Source organism: Paramormyrops kingsleyae, chromosome 10 (genome assembly GCF_048594095.1).
Source record: "Paramormyrops kingsleyae isolate MSU_618 chromosome 10, PKINGS_0.4, whole genome shotgun sequence".
NCBI lineage: Eukaryota > Metazoa > Chordata > Actinopteri > Osteoglossiformes > Mormyridae > Paramormyrops > Paramormyrops kingsleyae.
In genome coordinates, this window is record NC_132806.1 from 4,036,977 (window position 1) to 4,060,611 (window position 23,635).

Consider the following 23,635-nt stretch of genomic DNA (forward strand, 5'->3'; position numbering starts at 1 on the left):
CACTAGTACTGGTCAATATGAGTACCGGGTTATGCCATATGGGTTGGCGAACAGCCCCTCGATCTTTCAAGCATTTATGAATACGGTCTTCCGGGACATGATCAACCGGTTTGTGGTCGTCTATATCGATGACATTTTAATTTATTCATCATCTCGTGCTCAGCATCTCTCCCACGTCAGCCAGGTTCTTCAAAAGTTACGTGAATACCGTCTCTTTGCCAAAGGAGAGAAATGTGAGTTCCATCGGACCCAAGTACAGTTTTTGGGCTACATCATCCGTCCCACAGAGGTGGCCATGGATGAGAGCAAGGTAACGGCCATTCTCCAATGGCCGCGTCCTCATAGTCTCAAGGAACTTCAACGGTTTCTGGGGTTTGCTAATTTCTACAGGCGGTTTATTCGTAATTTCAGTCAGGTAGCTGCTCCTCTTACGTCTTTAACCAGAGGTCAGAGTACCAGATTAAGGTGGACTCCCGAGGCTGAGAGGTCTTTCAACCATCTTAAACAGGCATTCAGCTCAGCCCCTGTGCTCCAACAACCCAATCCAGACCTCCCCTTTGAGGTGGAGGTGGACGCGTCCAACGTCGGAGTCGGAGCCATCCTTATCCAACGACATCCGGTAACTGGGCGTAGGCACCCTTGCGCTTTCCTGTCCAAAAAACTTACCTCGGCTGAACAAAATTATGATGCCGGGGACCGAGAACTCCTTGCTATCAAGGTGGCATTGGAGGAGTGGCGGCATTGGTTGGAGGAAGCCCGTCACCCCTTCCAGGTGTTTACAGACCATAGGAACCTGGAGTATCTACAACAGGCTAAGAGGCTTAACTCACGACAAGCCAGGTGGGCAATGCTCTTTGCCCGGTTCGATTTTAAAGTCACTTACCTTCCAGGAAAGAGGAACATCAAGGCGGATGCCCTGTCTCGGCAATATGAACCACCAGAGACTAGTCCTTCAGCTGAGACTGTCCTTCCACCCACCTGCTTTGTCGCACCCATTACCTGGTCCCTAGAAGAGGCGCTCCGTCTCCCCAAGGATGTCCCTCCGGTCGGTGGTATGTACCTCGCCACCTCCAATCTGCTGTGCTTCGGTGGGTTCACACAGCCCCCAGTTCAGGACATCCTGGGGTTCCGACAACTCAACGGTTGGTGTCGTGACGGTATTGGTGGCCTGGGTGGAGACAGGCCGTGGAGAAATATGTAGCCGCTTGCCCCGACTGCGCTCAATTGAAATCAGCCCATCAACCTCCAGCCGGCCTGCTCCATCCACTCCCAGTCCCATCGCGTCCATGGTCTCACCTCACTGTTGACTTCATCACGGACCTTCCCTCCTCACAGGGCAACACTATCATTCTGACGGTGGTAGATCGATTTTCGAAGATGTGCCGGCTCTTCTCCATGCCCAAGCTTCCTAATGCCGCTGATCTCGCCGAGGTACTGATCACAGGGGTCTTTCGCTTCTACGGAATGCCGGAGGATATCGTGTCAGACCGGGGTCCCCAATTCACCTCCTGGGTATTCAGGGCTCTTTGCACCAAGCTACACATCTGTCAGTCTCACCTCGGCTTGTCACCCCCAATCCAATGGGTTGGCCGAGTGGACTAACCAGGAGGTGTCCAAAGCTCTCAGGCTTCTCTGCAAAGACAAACCTCATGAGTGGTCCCGTCACCTGGTCTGGGCAGAGTATGCCTTGAATGCTCGAGTTAACCGTACCACTAACATGTCTCCTTTTCAATGTGTCCTGGGGTACAGTCCTCCTCTTTTCCCTTGGGACACACCACCAGGGGACATTCCCCAGGTCGAGGAATGGTACCACGGAGCCAGCCGAGTGTGGCATCAAACTCGTCGAGCCTTCACCAAACAGGCCGCCAAGCAGAAGACCCAAGCGGACAAACGCAGACGGCCAGCCCCTCCTTACCGGGTGGGCCAGCAGGTTTAGCTGTCCACCCGCAACCTGAAACTGCCTTCCTGCCATAAGTTGTCGGCACGATTCATCGGACCTTTTCGAATCATGCGAAAGGTGGGTCCAGATTCCTTCCGACTGGCACTCCCCACAGTGTACCGCATATGCCCTACATTTCATTCCTCCCACAGAGAAATAAAACGTTCTTTGAATGTTTGTGTAACGCTTGTATATTACTGTTTGCAAACAGTATCCAAACAGTGAACAAACAGTGTATGAACATTAAATGAGGACAAACAATGTTTGTATATAAACGTTACAAAAACGTTTGCAAACGATCCTGAAGCACACAAGCAAAAAATGAACGTTATATAAACAGTTATTTTTGCAAGTTTACTTTCAGTAGCTTTTGCATCCAGAAACATTAAGGTACATTATTAAATAGGGTGGTAGTAGCTTAATGGGAAAGGGACTGCGCTGGGAATCAGACCAGCATTCAAATCTACTACTATATGCTCCTAACCAATGCACTCAACCCTAAGTTGCTATAGGGTATTGTCCCTGTAATTATGTAAGTCACGTTATGTAGCTGTCGCTTTTTATCCAAAGTTGAAGTAGATAAATGATTATTTGACCATAATACTTATAGCCAATAATTATTATATTTTATTAATTTAGCACAACAAACAAAATTGTAAACAATTTTGCATATAAATAAAGCTGAGAAGTAACAAACTCTGTGAACCTTTTACACACCATGACGATTTATTTACACATTACTTTTACACACAAGACATTTTAGAAATTTCACATCAAACCAATGGACATTTTGAATAAAATGTATGACATTAAACAGGAAAACTTGTAACAAGGATCACAAGGTATGAAAGTTCATTAATCATCTGCAGAGATACTTTCCTTTGAGGACAGTTCATTTTCTGATCCCAATTCATATGAGGAAGGAGTGTTGTCAGCTTGTGGAAAGAGTTCAGGATGTTGCTGAAGAAAAGTATCTTTTCAGTTTCTCTTTGTGACACCAGGTCTATCAAAGCATTCCGCTGCCTCTTTGAGACGTTGCTGTCCCCATCCAACTTGGCATTGACCTGTTTCAACTGTAAAATAGATGTAGTATAACCAACATTAGCAAGACAAAAGTAATGGAATAAAATCAATATGTGGAAACAAGAAAGACTAAAGCATATACAATACAATAATGTCACTCATGTCTTCAACTGATGTAACAGGGAAACCCTTCACATCCAAAAGTAGTTTGTTTTTGCTCATATTTGTGGAATAGAAGTGCTCATTCTTTTGATGATTGTCCTCACATTATCGTCTTGTTCAGGCTCTCTTGCTGGAGTGACTCCAGATGTGGGTATAATGGTGGAAGGTGCAGTCTTCAGTTGAACAGCACATTCAGTTTTCTATCTATAATTTGAAAGCTTTGCGAGTATGTATTTAATGTGACCGTCATCACATTTTGTTTTTCCTGAAACATTAAAATATTAAACTGTTATTTCTCTAAAAACTGTAGACATTTTTAAAGCACACGTCACGTTTAATTATTAATTTGACTTAAACAGTAATTTTGTTTTTCTTCAAGCCAAATGTGTGTGTATATAAATTGAGTCTTCTATGCAAAACCTGTATTTGCAAAATACTTCTTTTGTGTATCTACTGTACATGTGTTTGGTGTCAGATAAATCATCATTACACATAAATTTTAAAAGTTCCATTTCTAAAACCCATGTCTATTAATATTTGGCATGATAACATATTTTGCATGCAACATAAATATACACACCAAAAGTTGCTCCAGTTTTTTAAAGATCATGGAGAGGGTATGCTGACTATAACCATCATGTTCTGCACTGGAATCACAAGACATCTCACAAGGCCCTGTCTGGGATGTCCTCTACAAAGGCATCAGCAAGGCGGTGACATAAACTCATCTGTGAGAAGCCATCTCCCTCTTGTGAACGTTTTTCCAACACTGAAATAAACAAATAAATAGAGAACTAGTCATGAAAATATGTGTACTGATTATTCTTCAAAAATAAATGTTAAACATGATATTGAAAACACACACAGAAACCCAATTTAAAAATTCAGCAAAAAAGGTAATTGCTTTATATTAGGAATTTCCTTTACATAATTAACAAATGCAATAGCATTATACCTGTGGGTTTGCTGGAGGGTTGAGGTGCAAGTGGTGTTTGGCGGTCAATTACAATCTTGAGATTGCTGGAGTTAAAGGACTTTTGTGGACTAGCAGTGGTTGCAGGCAGAGAATCACACGCTGGAGTCACACTTTTTTAAGGTTGTTTTTCAAGCATACATTATTGCAGACCAGGCTTCAAATCTGAAAAATTTCAAATTAAACAAGTAAAATGTCAAATCCTAACCTGAAAATGTTACATACACTCAATCAACAACAACAGTTCAATTAATAAAACTGTCATGCAATACTTCCTACCTGATAACAGTTGATATATACTTCAAATTAACGATCGTCTTGAAAATAGCGGTTTAAACTAAGCATGCGCGATAGCGTTGTCCTTGTACAAATGTCCAATGGGTCTTTGAAAGTTGACGTCACACTCGCTATAGCCGCAGTGTATTATGGGTCGAATCGCCATTGTGGGTGCCAGTATTTGCGTGCGGCATTATCTTTGGTAAAATGGGACACTCGTGCCGTGTGAAAGGCTGTCATACTGAATCACATGGTAGAAATGGCAGAAAGGTGGACCACAACATGAGATTTTTTCGATTTCCCACTTGGGAAAAAGGATATGGACAGCAGATAGAGGAGGTAACGAAGAGGCGTCGGATGGCTGAATATGCATAATTTTGTCTTATAGAGTTGGTATTTTCACATTGGTTAACCTACGCTAGCAGGCTATCCTCACTACGGAGGGTAGCAGAAATGGGTTAATCTATTTGTGTTAAACTAGCGATACAGAGTGAATGCTTTTTAAAGACAAAAGTAAACTGCAAAACTGTAATGACACGTTTATCAGTGCATGTATGTGTATATTCGCATGCATGGATTATAAGCCACAATGCTGGATAAGGCTGTCACTGTGTGCTGTGCCAAACCAATGCCTAGCTGTAGTTTAAGTTTAGAAACATTTGCAAGTACAGTTTCTAATGTTTCTCATGATGTCTAGAAGGAGCTGTATAAACTCATTGTATACCGAGCCTGTATTCTGCTTGCCACTTAACTTTATTGGTCATATTTAAAATAAAATATGTCCAATGACATTTTTGTGGTGTTCTTACCTCTTTTCCTTTCTTAAACACCTAAATTACTAGTGTGTTTTGGTAATGAAAATTGCTTATTACTGATTACACATAACATTACATTTTTGTGGAGAAAAAAAAACACTGATTATGAAATATTAAGTTTGTTAAGGAAATGTGTTTACATCCGCAATACACTCAAAATGACGATGGGGGCGTGTCAGACAGTGTAGGCACACGACTGACAAAGACCGATTGACGGGCAAGGTTTCAGGCAAAATCTTCACTGTTCGTGTTACGTTTGTTGTTTGTTTGGAAACGGTTGTAAAACCGGAAACCTGAGTTTACAGAAACGAACGTTATTCACACGGCTCACACGTTACATGGTTGTTTGTAAACAGTCAAAACAGTAAATACACAGTAAAAGAACGTTTATATTTTGTTCGTGAACGTTCGCTTCTCCCTGGGCTCTCTCCTCAAGCCGGTCCGTTACAGTCCAGCCCACTCGCAGGCACCAGTGGCAGTTCCGCCGCCCCCGAGTGTGCAGGATGGCTCCACCGTGTATCAGGTTCGGGCTCTTCTGAATTCCCGACGTCGGGCTGGGGGTTTGCAATATCTGGTGGACTGGGAGGGCTTTGGCCCCGAAGAGCGGTCATGGGTTCCACGGACCGACATTCTGGACACCAGTCTATTGGATGACTTCCATCGTTTGCACCCATCGAGGCCAGCACCGCGACCCCGTGGGCGGCCGCGGCGCCTTCCTCGCCCTCCTGGAGGCGGCCGTCAGGGGGGGGTACTGTCACGCCCACAAGGGTGGGGCAGCGCAGCACTTAGCAATCATCCTCATTTGCCGGTCCTATACTTAAGGCTTAGCAGCACTGACAGCCGGTGCGAAGTATTGTTGCTATGTACCGGAGCATTACTGATCGTTTACCTGTCTTGTGTTTCCTCTCCTTTCCCTGCCTGTTTCACTGTGCCCTGCTGTCCCGCCTGCCCTGCATCCCTGCCTGGTCCCGCTCGCTCTGCCTTCGTCCCCGTTCCTGCTTGCCTTGTTTCTCCTGCCTGCCTGATCCACTCGTCCTGCCTGATCCACTCGTCCTGCCTGATCCATCCCTTCGTCTCATCGTCCCGTCCCTCTTTGTAGGACTGATTTACCCGGCTTCGACCCTTCAGCGCCCGACCCGACTATTCCTACGGATTTCCCCTTTGGCACTGCATGTGATTGGCTTTGTTTATGTGAATAAACCCGGCTCCTGCATTTCGGGGTCTGCCTCTTTCCTGGGTCGGCAGCGTAACACAGACAAGTAAGCATATGCATTTATTTATTCTTTCAAATACTTTCGGGAAACTGAAATCGCAATTGCTGAATCAAGAGAAATGGGGATTAAATTGTACTTCAAATTACGATTATACTATACATTTATTTTACGATTCCTCAGACCACACTGTTAGAAAGACATTTCTGAGCAGATCCGAGGTTGAAACCGTGAAACTCGCTTTCATTTGCAAAACAATAGGTGTTGATTGGTGCTGATGAGGGGACGGGCAGTTTGTGTGGGGAGTGAGGGGGGGGCTCCACCAGAGGTGCGTCCGAGATTTTTCGTAGGCTTTAGGGATTCTAGTGTTAAAGGGGCAGCTCCGGTCCTGCCCGCGGCACCACCTGCTGCTGCTGCCGCCTCTCTGCCCGCGGCACCGCCGGCTGCGGCGCCCCCTGCTGGCCACGTGACGGAGGTGCCCGCCGAGGCACCCCCTGCTGGCCGCACACCCGAGGTGCCCGCCGAGGTGCCCCCTGCTGGCCGCACACCCGAGGTGCCCGCCGAGGTGCCCCCTGCTGGCCGCACGCCCGAGGCGCCCCCTGTTGGCCACGTGACGGAGGTGCCCGCTGAGGCACCCCCTGCTGCCCGCACGCCCGAGGTGCCCGCCTAGGCACCCCCTGCTGGCCGCACGCCCGAGGTGCCCGCCAAGGCGCCCCCTGCTGCTGGCCGCTCTGCCCGTCCAGCCCGTCCTGCCCGGTTCACCCGTTCTCCCCATCTCTCCGGTGGCACCACCCGCGGCGCCAGCTGCACCACCTGTTGCCTCATTGGAGGCCCTGACTCCAGTCCCCCCAGCTCAGGTCCTAGTCCCTTAGGAGGTCCTGGACAGCCTGACTGCCGCTCCCACCTCCATAGCTCGAATGGGACCCCTCAGGGACCTTCCTGATGACTTCTCCTTCCTCGCCTCGACGAGGGTGACCTCAAGTAGGACCCCACCTATCTGTGTCCCTCAAGGGGAGGTGACATAGACGTCAGGCCGGGGTCCCGCCCGCCCTGCCCCCTGGCTCGCCCTCGCTCGCTTTGGCTGGGGCTCGGGGCACGCCTGCGGTTCCTCCTGCTCTGGGCCGGCGGTCGCCTGCGGGTCCCCCTCTGCGGCCTCGGTCCCGACTCCGCGTTGGTCGCCTGGGGGTCCCCCTGCGCCGGCGTGTTGGCGGATGGCGCCTCCGCCCCCTGTGGAGGCGCCTTCGCTGGCTGCAGCTTCCCCCTTCTTCCCTTTGCCGTTGGCCCCTCCGACTCCCTTCTTGTCTCCTTCGTCTGTCCCTCGCCCTGTCTCCTTGTTCCCTTCGTGATTCCCTCCTGCTCCCTCCTTCCTGTCGCCTGCAGCCCCTCCAGCCGCCGCCCGTCTGGGCTCCCTTTTGTCCCCCGTCCATTCCTGTCTGGTCTCCCCTGTCTGCTCCTCCTCCTTCTGTTCCTCCTCCGTTTACTCCTGGCCCCTTCGTGTCGCCTGTGGGTGTTTCCTCTGTGTCTCCCTTCTCTGTCTGCCTGTCGGTGTTTCCTGTTCTTTGTCAGGTCTTGTGTTTCTTCTGGTCCCTGTTCCTGTTCAGTGTTTCCATTCTGTTTCCGGTTCCCTGTTAGCGTCTTGCCTTTTGTCATTGACGTTTGTAGATGTGCTTCCCCCGGGTCTCTGGGATGTGATGAAGGAGGCTTTATGGAGTGGTTCAACTCACTTGTCAATACAGGATCTTGGTGAGAAATGAATGCAAATCTGGATGAAAATAAAGGATGAGATGTTGCATAAGCTTGTGGAAACAATGTCATGACAAATGTGCACCATAATCAAAGCTAAAGGCGGCCCCGCGAAAAATTTATTTTTCTAGAAATGGCAGTTTCAGTCCCAATTAGATAAGCCAGCTGCGTCAGAAATTAGAGGAACGGGATCAGACTGGTTGCTCAGGGACTAAGTGTGGTAGAACTAAAACTGAGATAAATTGGACTGTGTTTCAACTGTGGGAAAATGAGGCAAAGCAGGGAGAGGAGATGCAATTAGAGGGTGTGAGATAGAAGCGGGAAATGCCAGACCAGAGGTTCGATGTATTCACCAAAATAGTCCCAATATATTTGTTGGGGGATGGGGGCGGGCAAAAAAAAAGTCCCTTTATGCTTGGATGACAGCATTGCAGACTCTTGGCATTCTTTCAACCAGCTTCCAGATGTAGTCACCTGGAATGCTTCTTCTAAAGTAGTGATGGACTTTCCACAAATTCTGGACTCAAGTTGGTAGTAGGGCATGGGTACCCTGGCAGATTCAGGGGACCCAGCACTTTAAAGGGACCCTTGAATAGATTTCATGACTGGCATCTGTGGGTACAATTAATTAAACCTGCTAACTTTGCACTCAAATTTCAAACCATTGGTTACACTTATACATAGTTTGTATAATGTCTTCACCACCAGGTGGCGATATAGCAACTCCAGAGTTGATGGATGGCTGGAACAAAAAAAACACAGTAACACAGCAGCATAGCTAGAAATTCTGGGCTCCTGACAAAATCACCTTGCCTAATTTTACATATTGTAAAAGACGGTTGATGAGCCATCTTCAGGTCAATTAATAAAATGGAGGCAGTCTAAAATTTGCTAACATTTTTAGATGTTGAAGACTGTCATGTAGCGTGGTCGGCGGATGGGCAGAAAGGCAATCTGAGCAGGTCAGACGGCGTTTAATAGGGTAGACAGGGTGGACGATCACTGGCAGGGCAACACAACACTACACACATCAATGACAAGTCTGAGGAAGACTGACTCAGACGGGGACTAAATACACAAGACAAGCTAAGGGTAACGAGCAACAGGCGAGAACAATCAGGCAGAAACAGGAGGTAACGAGGTGGGCGTGGCACACATTAGGATCGGACGGAGCTGGGCGTGACAGAACCCCCCCCCCAAAGGCGCGCACACCGGGCGCGCCTGAGAGGAGGCGACGGACGAGATGAGGGGCAGGAGCTGAAAAACAAAAGCAAGACATCAATGGGAAACCGGGAACAAAACAGAAACACGGAACAGGGACCAGACGAAAGACAAGACCTGACAAAGGACGGGGAACGCAGACAGGCAAACGGAAAAGGGCGACACGGAGGGAACACCCACAGGCGACACGAAGGGGCCAGGAGTGAACGGAGGAGGAACAGAGGGACAAGGAGCAGAAACAGGCGGGACAAAGGCAAAGGGAGGAGGAACAAGGGGAGCCCGAAGGAACCCAGACAGGCGACGGGCAGCAGCCGGAGGGGCCGCAGGCGAGAGGGAGGAGGGAGCAGGAGGGGACCACACAGGGGCCAAGGGAACGGGTCGAGGGAGTGACGGAGGGGACACGGAGGGAGCAGGAGGGAACACCGGTGCAGGCAGGCAGGAGGGGGAAGCCGCGGCAGGTGAAGCCGGAGCCGGGGGGCCCGGAGGCGGCCGACACGGAGCCGGAGGTGGGACCAAGGAACCAGGGGGGGACCCGGAGGAGACCGCCGACCCAGAGCTGGAGGACCCGCAGGCAGCCACCGAGCCACAGCCAGGGGCCAAACGGGAGAGCCAGGGGGCAGGGCGGGCGGGACCCAGGCCCGACGCCTGTGTCCCCGTCCCTTACGGGATACTGAAAGGCGAGGTCCTGGGGGTGTCGGCCTCGCCGGGGCAAGGGCGAGGAAGTCGTCAGGGAGGCACCCGAGGGTGGAGGCTCGGGCAAAGCATGGGGCGTGGCGGCAGGCGGTGCAGCCGGAGCCGCGGGCTGGGCAGGCAGGACAGGAGAGCCGAGCAGGACAGGAGAGCCGGACTGGACGAGCAGGACAGGAGAGGCGGCCTCAGGCAGGGCTGGACGGGCAGGACAGGAGAGGCGGCCTCAGGCAGGGCCGCGGGCAGAGAGGACGTGCGGCCAGCAGGGGGCGCCTCGGTCGTGCGGCCAGCAGGGGTTGCCGCAGGCAGAGAGGCGGCTGCAGGCGGTTCCACGGGCAGTGCGGCGGCAGCAGCAGGTGGTGCTGCTGGCAGGTCCGGAGCAAGCAGGTCCAGGACTGCCCCTTTAAGGGCTCTAGAGACCCGGGGAATATCGTCTCTCACCGGGCTGATCAGCTTACCGGCGATGTGCTCCGGCTGGTAAGGATATGCCTCCAATGGAGCCGGCATCTCACCGTTGAGACAGAGCAGGCGGGTAGCGCCGGTGTCTCCCCAGGTAAGTGGGGAGCTCCCTAACTTACTGGCTGACTCCCAGGCAGGGATCAGTGAGCAGGCGCCCAGGAAGAGGGTCGATGTGCCGCTTCGGGCACGTCACCCAGGCTCCAAGCAACGTGTTCCGCCTGTCCTTCCGTGAGCCGGAGCTGTAGGTGGCTGAGGCATTTACGTGCCCTCTGGAGCGGGTATTGTCATCCGGGCGTCCGTTCCTGTGCCAGGAGGTCCGCGCCCTACTGGGCTAGCTGCAGGGCCACGGGGTCCTCCTGGACCTCGGGCTGGGATCACCAGTAAACAAAGTCCTGCAGCAGACTAAGCCGGTGGTGCTCGGTCTGCTGCTTTGTGCTTTCTGTCATGTAGCATGGTTGGCGGACGGGCAGAAAGGCAATTGGAGCCGGTCAGACGGGCAAACGGGGTTTAATAGGGTAGACAGGGCGGATGATCACTGGCAGGGCAACACAACACTACACACGTCAATGACAAGTCTGGGGAAGACTGACTCAGACGAGGACTAAATTCACAAGACAAGCTAAGGGTAACGAGCAACAGGCGAGAACAATCAGACAGAAACAGGAGGTAACAAGGTGGTCGTGGCACACATTAGGATCGGACGGAGCTGGGCGTGACAGAAGACTTCATGGTAGTTGCAATATTTGATATGCATTACTCTATTGCTTTGGGGGCTTTTGGAATAAGGTGAATGACATAGTGAAAATAAAGACAGATGCATTAATAGTGTGTAAGAAATATCATAAATCAACCTCTCTAATAACTCTAGTTAAGCTACTTGGAATAAAACTCCGGACCTCTCAGTTGGTGAGCAAAGTTTTCACCTTTATTCAAGCAATCCAGCACAGCGCTCCAGTCACACTCTGGCACCAGGCACCCCGAGTACAAAGAGCAACCAGTTGATAAACCATAACACCCAGTTCCCTATAAGGACTTCTAAGTCATGATTGGTTACAAAACACCAACAACCAAGTTCAAACGTATAACAAACGCAATCCCCCCCCCCCCACATTTCTGCTGCCCAGGGCCTTGTTTTCAATCTCTTCTTGCTAAAGGCCTAAGACATTACAGACCCAATATGCCTCCCTCCTTGGGTCTATGGATGTCTAGTTTACTTTCTATGCATAAAATTAGGTGTGTCCAGACTCTGGAATGGTAGTGTAAGTGTTGTAGTATAAGTGTAGCGTAAGTAGTGTAAGTGTAAGTGCAAAGGAAACTGAATCTGTTCTGTCCTGTAAATTTTTATTAAACAACACATGACACATATACGAGTCCTGTTTTAGCTTTCAGGGCTGAAGGTCTGCAGCCTGGCTTGTGATCTACAGTGCAGCGCAGGTGCAATCACTGCTGAGCCTGGTGTTATGGTAATGACGCTGCCTTTCACATTGACCAATGAGAAATAACCTTGAAAATGTCTGTGCTCTTTGTGGTTCACCTCTTGGAAACATCTCACCACTAAGCAACAGACTAAACATCTATTGTGAAAAATATATGTATGTATACCTAAGATAATTCTGTAAGTAGAAAAAAAAAACAAACGCAAAAAATGCATTTAGAAACAGTTGAGTTCCCCCTCCCCTTCCTTACAGTGGTTTGGCCAAATGCCTGCTTTCCCAGTTCATCTCACCTACTCTACACACACAAATCAGGTGTGTGGCTGCGGCTCAATTAATGTTGAACTGCAGTAAGTAGGGTATTTTATTCACTTTAAATAAAGAGATTCTCTTTAATGTAGTTGATGCAGACTCATTCATAAATTAGTTGCGGCAAAATGCTTATTACCGATGTAATTTTCCATGAATCTGCTATATTAGCGATTAAAATATTACTTATCTAGTTAACGTTAGCTTGTTTACAATAGGTTGTTGCATAGTGCACTGCAACTAACACGCCAAAGCCGTTTCCCATGCATTGTTTTATTTGTGACGACTTGGCATAATGTTAACTTAACATTAACGGCCACAATTAGCATATTGTTTAGCTGTGCATTTACTAAATGAGCCATGTGCTACGTCCGAACTGACCCCACTGTATTTTTTTGTATAATCAATTTCTATTATGCATTTAAACAGTCGTTTAAATTTTATTGTATGTTGATGGCTTGACTGTAAACAACATAACAAACAATGCAATAAATAGTTTTGAAGAAAAATCTGCTTTGTCATTGAACCTGAGAAAAACTTTTAAAATAACCATAATGACGCAGTCTCCATGCTACAATAATAATGATAGAAGCAAAGTTTTTCCATTGTGGGGACATATCTTTATAAGTACAATTTGACTGTATTATTTGTGTCCCCTTCAAAAATTGCTCATGAGAAATTTTATATTTATTGTCCCCCCCTACTGTTAAATGAAATTTACGCCCATGCAATTAAGATGCTCAGATTTGCCTGGCTGTGTGATTTTAGCTGAAAGATTAAGTAAGCACAGTCTTGTCTGTATAGAAATACAAAGATCCATTTAAAATTAACAATAAGATTCAGCAACATGACCTTATAATGTTAATCACCAATATCTTGCAGATACTAACTGAATTATGCAACATTCTATGTAACAGTATTGCACCCAAACTGTTGATATTGACTAAGTGTTATTACTGACATCCTGGACATGCTGCTTTTTAGCTTTGAATTTGAAATGTTAGTAGATGAATTCATGCTGTCAATAACATATCACTTGCTCACCCCCTCTTAAATGAAAAAATACCCTTTGTGGTTTTTCTAGTGAAGCAGAGGGACTGAGCTGAGGACCTGATGGTTGTGTGGTTTTCGCTCACTGAGACGTGTGACACAAACACCCTGCTCTCAGTCGGTCAGTCTTCCTGTAAAATGCAGAGGTGAGACTGCTAGTGGAAAATTACTGACTGCAGCATCAACAACACATTTAAACAGCAGCACAAAGAAAATGTTCCACAAATGCAAGAAATCTGTATGCTTACAGCACACATCAGACACGCTGACCCTCAGCACTGAGCTCCTCCAGGCTGTGTGCTCTCCCCCTTCTCTTCAGTCTCTACACAAATCACTGCTGCTCCAGAGATCAGTCTGTGAAGATCCTGAATTTTGCAGGTGACACTACTGTGTTTGCCATCATAACTAAAGGCAATGAGTCAGACTACAGTCTGGAAGTCGTACAGCTGACCATCTAGTTCTGAACTCACATTATCCCAAATGTCCACATGCTTAGACCCCTCTCATCATCAGGGAGGAGATCCCTGCAGAGGGTGTCTAAGAAGGCTGTGTTGTTTGGCCCTGCAATGGGAATACGAGTTAATACTGTATATATACAGTTATATATACTTATAGAATGAACTAATGCCCGGATGTTTTGCGGGTTAAGACTATTCAACAGAGAACCAGTACAGGCAGATTCATTCCCTAATTCTGTCTTTAAATTTGCAGGTAAATCAGAAAAATAATGAAACAATACATATTAATAATGATAATAATAATACTGTAATAATAAAAGTACCTACATTTCGTACTGTACCTTGAGCTGAAGAACCACTTAATCCATGCAGTGTTTTCATAAATGTCACAAAGTTGTGTTTGCATTAGTTACTACAAACTTCTGTGTTTTGTCAGTTGCTGTTAGCTAAAACTCCTCCACCTAAATACCAGTTAGATGAAGGAGATGCTGATAGATTTCCACAGGAGAAAATCACAGACTAAGCCAGTAAATATCCAGGGCCTGGTCATTGAGATGGTTGGTTCCTACAAAGACCTGGTTGTTCTCCTTAACAGTAATGAAGGCAGTAATCTGCCAGGGCCAGGGCCATCTCCATTTGGTGAGAAGACTAAAGTGCTTTGGTGTGTGCAGGACATTGCTATGGACATTTTATGACCGTAGTGTCATCAGTGATATTATACGCAGCGGTTTGTTTAGGAGGAGGGATTACAGAGAGGGAGTCAAGGAAACAAAGCAAACTGGTGAAGAAGGCCGGCTCGGCTGGGGAGGGGGGGGGGGGGGCCTTGGCACTGTAGAGTAGATGGGCGAGAGCAGGACGATAACAAGGCTGTCAGTGATTTTATGTGACACCTCTCACCACCCCCCCCAGCAGACTATGGAGGCCCGGGGCAGCTCCTTCAGTAACAGACTCAGACACCCAGCGTGTGTGACGGAACGGCACCGCAGGTCATTGGGCCCCACAGCACTCTGCTCATTGAACTTTTCCCTTGTTCATTTTCGTCTGATACAGTTTCTATCTGCTGCTGATCTGCAATATCGTTCCTCCTTATTTACTGAAGTGCAGTATTACTTTGCATTGACCCAGTGCATTATTCCCTGTGTGGTAGCTTCCTTTGGGAGGCTAATATCTGGCACATGAGCAATAATGTTATGCACAATAGGATTGTGTATAAATTCACTCATTTTAATATTTGTATATTATTCCTCTGTATGTAATATATTCTTCTTTTTTGTGTTTTTCATTATAACCCTATATTTATATATATACATTTCTTTTACATTCAGAATGATGTTGTTTGTTGTGTTGTGCCCCACTGCTGCTGTAACAGCCTCAGTCTTGACTGTGACTCTCCCCTTCAAGGTCTTGACCTTAAATCACACTCGATATAGGTGGTGTCGTCCCCGTCACCCTGAACAGGATACATGCTGGAAGATTCATGGATGGAGTTTTTTAGTGTGAAGAAAAAGAATGTGAATAAAACAAAAATGTGTCATTATAAATGGGAACCCTAGGATGTGTGGTGGTTAGAGATGTGGACTGATTAGAATTTTGCTTTTCCAAAATTCTGTTGTGAAAGCTGTACATTCTGTACCATGTACAGGGTAGTGATATATAGCAATCATGTGCTCCATTCAAATGTCCAGGTGTATGAATAATAATGGTGGCTTGTTTAGATAAAATATCTTAGGCTGAATTTTTCAAAGCGTGATCTGGGTAAGGTAGAGTGGAAACAGGGTCTTACATGAAGCAGGTATTGTTCTCTCTGTGTGGTTTTTACTCTTTGCACTGTGCTGGGCTCACTTTTGCAGTCAGTGGGTCAGTCTTCCTGTGCTGTGTCTAACCAGTGGAAATATATGCAGCACTGCAGAGAAGCACTCAGCAGACAAATAAATGAAAATAGCTTACACCTATATGTCACTTTTGAACTTCATTACTTGGGTTAAAGTGCAGATACTCCTTGTCAAATAATACTCTGATTTCAAGTGAAAGTTTTTCAATTGAATTTTTACTTGAGTTAAAGTACTGGAGTATTTGGATCTAAAAACAAGTATTGAAAAGTACATTATGTTTTAATGCAACACATTTTTCAGAACCTAATGACTCCTGAACACCCCACTGAATGCACTGACTGGCTTGTAGATGCAGTAGAATAAAAAGCTTGTGAAGTATGATACAATGACTACAGAAACACAACTGACTAAACAAAAGTACAGCAACTGTCATTTTCATTTTATTATTTAACACCCCCCCATCCCACCCTCATAAAAGAGCATGGTAGTGTTCTTACACAGCAGTGTGTGTGTGTGCATGTGTGTGTGTGGATCATGTTCATATTACATTATGGGGACCAAATGTACCATTTTTCACCATGTATACAGCAGACAGCGGAATCGCTGTAGATGCAACTTCCTCAGAAAATAAAATAAATAAACAAACAAATAAATAAACAGAATGACCAACCCAGTTACACACCTCTAGCTCTTTTACTGCCCAACAGCAGCTTGACTGACAGTGCAGGAGTGGTTTACTGTGATTGTTTTTTCTCCTGTGATGAACACATTTTGAAAAAGAATATTTGTCCTCTATCTTCAAAGCTGTGCTTCAAAGTAATGAGTAAGAATAACTTTCATCAAAATGTAGTGGAGTAAAAACTACAATATTTGTCTTTCAAATGTAGTGAAGTAAAACTTACAAATTTCTAAAAAAAAAAAATGATACTCAAGTAAAACAGAAATACTTACAAAATGTTCTTAAGTACAATACTCAGGTAAATGTACTTCATTACTGTCCAGCCCTGGTTCTGAACAGCATGTTTGAAACAGACTGTAGAGTAAGCAGTCTTGTTAAATGAGTAATAATAACAATCATCAAGCGACCTTGTGATTACAAGCACACAGGCTTAGCCCACTGAGCCACACGCTGCAGTTTGGGGAATTATGCTCCTACTTTTTGTGTTTATTGTGGGGGCAGCACAGTGGCTGAGTAGGTCACTCTTATGTCAGTGACTGTGTGTACATACGCGCCTTGTGACGCACTGGCACCCCACCCCCCCCATATGAAGCCCAGCCTTGTGCCCTATGCAGCCTTGGACAGGCTCAGACTGGTATCTGAGTGAGCTGCCCAGGGTACAATAGAGGGATAGAGCTGGCATGCTGTAATGAAACTGAAGTATGTTTTCTGTTAGTCTAAATTCCTCCCTTACAAACCCAATCTTAATTAAAACAGGAGTGGCACATTTACAACCTTCAGAAATTTTTCCAGAGCAGGTCACATAGCGGCTAGATGGACAGCACTGTGATCTCACACCTCCCTGCTTGGGGGTGTAATTCTCATGTTCCCCCTATGTTTGTGTAAGGCTCCTCTGTGTGCTCCTGTTTCCACCCACAGTCCTAGCAAAGGGAGATTAGCTGCATTTCAGTCCCTGAATTACCCACAGTGTGTGATTTTCTGTTTGTCCCGTGATGAGCTGTGAGGAACCAGAGGGTCTAAAAAAGTGAAGGAGATAAACTGAGGAGATTTTTTTCATACAAGAAACAAGAACGAATTCCATCAAATATTTGCACTGACATTTTCAGTCAGAAATGTTTCTCTCTCACTCATTTTGTTTTTCATTTCTAATCCGATCCCCTTTGTAATGGTCGTAGGTATCAGATAAGAAGATAAGATTCAGGCAGCAAATTTCTTAATTTTCCACATCATTATTAATGGCACAGGTGTATATATATATATCCTCCAAAAATATATACAGTACACATAATTAAATGTTAAATGTAATTTGATAATACTTTAAATTTTCATTCAGTTTAATTTCTCTGTTTAATATCGATCTGTCCCTGTGCGTTTGTCCAAAACCATTCACCGTGGTATACAAGGGAGACAAGTAAGCAGTGTGACATCAAATAACTGATTGCAGCAACTCAGCCTTTCCACAACATTAAAGCCACTTATTCCCCCCATGCCATAAAGAAATAATCTCTGTGGCTCCCCTCTCCCCCTCCCTCAGATCCTAGTCTGGCCTGAACATTTGCACTTCCAGTAAAAATGCACCCCAAACACACTGACACCAAACTCAGCACTGGTGCACCGTAAAATTCCGTGATCCAGTCTCAGAAGCACTGGCTCCCCTGCTCTCCTTCTGAACATTATTAAAGCTACACCCTGAACACTCTGTATAACTAACATGAATGAGAAGCATTTTTATTCATAATCTCTGTAGCGGAGGTCAGAATACAGAGTGTCATTATTCCCGTCTTTCTTCTGTCTCCTGGGTTTTGGGTTCTTAAGGTTCAGGGCAGCGTAATTCAGTGTGTCCTCGTCATGGCTCTGTGGAGACAAAGATGGCAGAATAGGATGGATCAAATCGGTTTGCTATTACTTATTTTCAGAAATTGCACTTAAAATGCTGATCCCAGGATGGAAATTAGTTTGAGGTTTGTTTTGTTTTTTTACTGACAATTTATTGTTTGAAATAAATTACATACCTGCTTGCGTGACCATTCCACTTTTGATATATCACTGTTCTTTTCATCTGTTTAAAATATATAATACATTAACATATTATTTAATTTCACACAGTATCACAATTCAGTGGTCAGATAAAATTCCTAATTTTCAAGCAATCCTTTAGTAAAAATGACTAAAAATGTCAATTTAAGTGTGCATGTTTGGATATATGTTGTTTGTTGTCATATATCATATATAATTAAATTGCTATAAATGGAGAATTCGAGAGAAGTTTGGTAATAAAACTTATTGATATGTAATGTATTGCAACATGTATATTTCAATAGATTTAGCAAAATATGAAAGATATAATACAAAAATGTAAAGATCTTACAAAAATGTTTGTATAAGTAAGGTGAGATTCAATAAGAGTTTTTTAAATTGGGTTACCTGCAAGAGTGATTATAATATGAAAAAGTTATCTAGCATTAAACAATTATATATTGCTATAAAGACATCAGTCTTTGTTAAAACTAAATTTTGTCTTTCTGAGTGCATAAAGCCGGGCAGCGTACCTGCGCAGTGTGTACAGGTCATTTTACATCTTATACAAATGAGGGCAACGTTCAGAATAATGCTGCAAGATAAAACTATCAGCAAGCCAGAGTGAAGAGGATCCAGCAGGTTCTTATAGCCTAAAACAAAGAAATAGATTTCAGCATAATGATATAAAAACACATATCCTCTTTGGTTAGGTCACATTAGTTAAAGTTAAACTCTAAAGTAGTTTTTTTTGTGAGTAGTCCATTTTTAACACACATTTTTGATATTTTGCATTTTATCGTTTATTATTATGTAATGCTTTCAATAACACAAGGCAACAAAAAAAAAAAATTGTTTTGTTCCTGGCAAGACAATGTTCTTTTCGTGTTGTTTGGGTCAAAAGCAACTAGTAACAATCATCCATTGAGTCAAAACATTGGTTTTGTCACTTCTGTCCAACATTTTGTATACAGTCATGGCCATAAGTTTAGCATCACTGCAGCAAAACCTTGTTTGAGTCACTGCTAATAATTCTGTCGTTCAATGGCATTAAGTTATGGTGCCAAGCTGTTGTATATATAAAGTCTAAACATACACCAATGTAATTGCTGTAACATCAGTCGGAAATATCGCCAGATGTCGTTGACATGGCTACCTAGAAGAATTCTTTCCCAAGCCGTCAGGCTAAAGTAAAAGCTGGTATCTTTGTTGGACCACAGATAAAGAAAATCATGGAGTGTCAGCAATTTCCCAGCACTCTCACAGAGGTCCAAAAGGCAGCTTGGAGCAGCTACATCGCAGTAGTACAGGAATTCCTCGGAAATCATAAGGCTGAGAATTATGTGGATCTGGTAGAGACACTAGTAAGGAACTATCAGGCTATGGGGTGTAGGATGTCACTAAAGGTGCACATCCTGGATGCTCATCTACAAAATTTTAAGGAGAACATGAGAGCATACTCAGAAGAATAAGGAGAAAGATTCCACCAAGATCTCAAGGAATTCGAGCGTCGATACCAAGGACAATACAACGAGAATATGATGGGGGACTACATCTGGGGTCTTGTTCGTGACACTAACTTAGTTTACAATCGTCAGTCTAAAAGGACATGTAATTTTTAAGTTTAATTGGACTATATGGACACAAGTCAGAAGATTTTGTAAAGGCTGTTAATGTTATCTAATGCGTGTTCTGAACTATTGATGTCCTGACCACAAAATCAAAGTTATTTTGAAATGAAAGTTATTTTTTATTTGGATATATAAGCTAACAGGAACTAATAGTTATTTCACAGACACAAAAACTGTGTTACATGGTGTAATAATTAAATTGCCATTTGTGTAATTAAGTGCATATGCACTTAAATTATTAATTACATTCCATTAAAAAAGCAAAATAAATAAGTTCATGTCTTAATAGCAATAAAAGCACAACAGAAGCAGATAAACTCCCCAAACTAGGTGTTACCGTCTATATCCAGCTGTGTGCCGTTCCCAAACAGCATCTCCCCACACATGGCCACAGCGCAGTAGTAAGTCCCAGCATCAGAGAGGCTGAGGTTCCTCTTGGGGAGGCTGTAGACACAGCTCTGTGTAGGAGATCCAGCCTCAGGGCTCTTCTCACACTCATCACTGCTGTTTCTGTGGCTGTAAATGACTCCTGGAAGGGATTCTCCTGATCCATGTCTGAACCAGTAAATACTGTGTTCTCCTGCACAGCTCCCAGCCTCTATAGTACACTGCAGGTCCACAGAGTCTCCTGGCTGCACTGTGTCAGACACAGGCTGCTGTACCACAGTCCTGCTGTTGGAGTCTTTATCTGAAAAGCAAAATGTCCATGATGTCAACCCTTCAAGACAAAAAATGGAAAATACAGATCCTCAAAGGTTTTTCCTCAAAGGTGTTTCTTACAAATTTTGGAGAGGTTTGGGAACTGAAGTGGTGTTCTTCTAGCCATCCAAGAAATACGCAAATTCTTGGAGAGCAGTTGAAATTCTTGTCTCTTTATATTGTATTAATGTTTATTAGTATATATTCGGTAATGCTTTACATTAACTACACACATAATACCTTTATAATGCATTCATAAAACATTCATGAGCTGCATGAGAGTATACCTTAATATCCCAACATACTTTAACAGCTTTAATATACATTAATAACAAAAATTATAACAAACATTATAATCATGTAATGTTTTTCATTAATGTATGAAGGTAGATGAATTTAATTAAAATAATTAAATTAATTTAATTAATTAGTCAATGAAGTGTGTAAAGTGTACTTTATGTTTTCATGATTTTCGTGACTGTCAATTTACATTTGGTTTATGTTGCGCCTTTTCCACAGGAAGGTACTTATTGTTTTTGTATATTTATCTGTTGATATGTATTAGTATTTTTGAGGATGCTGTTGTAGTACCTGCATGATTTGACTTTACTTGTTACTGTTTGCTGATTAATAGTTTGTCTATTTTTTTTAATATTAATGAAAACGTATACACAGCAAAAGGAATTTCGCATAGTTGCTTCTATTTTCTTAGGTGTAGAAAAGTATGTTTTTCCTTTCAACCATAGCAAAAAGCAAAACGTCATGGCAAATGCAATTATGCTTTATTCCAATACACATCGCTAATTTTTCAATATTGTTACATTTAATCAGCATAAAATCTTCAAAGGTTTCATGATTTAATTTACAATGTTCTGGCCTGAAATCTTTTCCTGCTACACTGAAGACTCTCTCAGCATGTGCAGAGGAAGCTGCAGCCAAAGGGTTGGCATCCTCTGATAAACATGGTTGGCTCAGGTAACAGTGACATTATGTGAAGCTTTCATGACATTATTCCATTCTGAATAAGATGACATTTTTATAACAATGATACATAACAATGTTAATGTGTTTATGTAATTTGTATTTAAAAAATAAAATGTATAGTTAAAAGCTACACCTACAGTATGTATATGAATTTATTTGAATAAATTCAAAAATGAATTGTAATTCTGCATCCTGTTTTCAACAGCAATTCAACTCAAATCAGTTCTGAATGGTGCACATCCCTTACTCTTACAGTATGTTATAACATGTTTCTTTCTGGGCCAATATACACTGACTGCTCAGTTAAATAACTTTAAGAATATATTTTGTTTGTCGCCCAAGACTTTTGCACAGTAAGATATAACACAGTTCAACTGTCAAAAATGTTTGACAGGGGACAATTTTACTGACACTATAAAAAAAACAAATATGAAAATACTTGTATAAAACAGGTTTCATTTACCTGTGAGTATGACAAAGGTTCCATTTCCAAATGAGATTTCAGCATAGAACCAGGCAATACAATAATAAATTGCAGAATCTGACGGCTCCGCGTTGGAAATAGAGATGTTAAAACTCCCCTTTGCATCCTGCAAAGAATAACGTTTTATGCTTTTAAATTCACTGTAAAGTTCACCAGGTGAGTAGCCATTTCTTTTTGCCATGAGTTGGGGCTTCTGACCAACAGCTTGCTTAAACCAAGCAGCATATGAAGCATCTTCTGAGTAGAAGCATGTGAGGGTCACACTGTCTCCAAGCTGAACCCTCATCAGGAGACTGGGCTGAACAACATCCACAGCCAGTGCAGTGTCTGGAAAAACAGAAATACACAAATAAATGTGACATATCATAATTGCAAGCAAAATTACTATTAAGTATTATGACAATAAAATGCCGAAGTACTTATTACACTGATGTGTTTATACACATCATACAGGATCTATGAAAATATAAAAAAAATTTAAAAGAGAATTTTACACTTTAGGACCTTACTAATTAAAATGAGAAGACCAAAGAGTCTGAACATCTTTGTGGTTCCACTTGTTTAGAATAAACTGCTCTGCTGCTAAGTGAGAGGTCATGGTCGTGGTTGGGATGAAAGGGCAGGAAACAGAGAGGTACAAGATACACATCAGGCTGATCTGATTGGCTGTTCACATGGGAATTTAAGTAATAGTGAAAAGGCATTCTAACCTACACTTACATACATACAGTATAGAGACACACCTCTCAACCATTGAAATCGGGTGTTTCATTCAAACCCATTGCCAGTGATGTATAAAGTCAATCACCTAGCCATGCAGTCATGCTTAAAACATTTGTGAAAGGGTAGGTTGTTCTGAGGAGCACAGTGAATTTAATTGTTACCAGCAAATTCTGGAAGCAAACATCACACCATCTGTAAAAAAGCTGAAGCTGAAAAGAGGATGGCTTCTACAACAGGACAATGATCCTAAACATACCTCGAAATCCACCATGGACTACCTCAAGAGACACAAGCTGAAGGTTTTGGAATGGCCATCAGTCCCCTGATTTAAACATCATTGAAAATTTGTGGGTAGATCTTTAAAGAGCTGTGCATGCAAGACAACCAAAGAATATTACAGAACTAGAAGCCTTTTTCAAGGAAGAATGGGAGAAAATCCCAAGTACTAGAATTGAAAGACTTTTAGCTTGCTATATAAGAACATAAGAAATTTACAAACGAGAGGAGGCCATTCGGCCCATCAAGCTCGTTTGGGGAGAACTTAACTAATAGCTCAGAGTTGTTAAAATCTTATCTAGCTCTGATTTAAAGGAACCCATGGTTTTAGCTTCCGCTACACTAGCAGGAAGACTATTCCATACTCTAACTACACGCTGTATAAAGAAGTGCTTCCTCAAATTTGTTTTAAAATGTTCTCCCGCTAATTTCCACTTATGGCCACGAGTTCTAGTATTTAGACTAATATTGAAATAGTCATTTGGCTGAACAGCATCCAGACCCGTTACAATCTTATAGACCTGAATCATATCCCCCCTTAGTCTCCTTTGC

At 43.9% G+C, this 23,635-nt stretch overlaps 1 protein-coding gene and 1 long non-coding RNA gene across 2 annotated transcripts; both read right to left on the reverse strand.

The window, feature by feature from the left end:
- Positions 1 to 3,806: 3,806 nt before the first annotated feature.
- On the reverse strand, positions 3,807 to 4,443 carry LOC140593133 (uncharacterized). Its single transcript, XR_011993401.1, has 3 exons — positions 4,377 to 4,443; positions 4,080 to 4,262; positions 3,807 to 3,893 (listed from the first exon to the last, which is right to left on the reverse strand). It is a non-coding gene; the product is annotated as an uncharacterized lncRNA (long non-coding RNA).
- A 12,500-nt stretch (positions 4,444 to 16,943) lies between these two features.
- Positions 16,944 to 22,681, reverse strand: LOC111841740 (uncharacterized). The gene is made up of 6 exons (XM_072717054.1): positions 22,594 to 22,681; positions 22,064 to 22,411; positions 20,255 to 20,605; positions 18,820 to 18,939; positions 18,283 to 18,329; positions 16,944 to 18,124 (listed from the first exon to the last, which is right to left on the reverse strand). Exons 1-6 carry the CDS (start codon positions 22,625 to 22,627, stop codon positions 17,999 to 18,001), a joined length of 1,026 nt encoding a protein of 341 aa, XP_072573155.1. The 5' UTR covers positions 22,628 to 22,681; the 3' UTR covers positions 16,944 to 17,998.
- Between the last annotated feature and the right edge of the window lie 954 nt (positions 22,682 to 23,635).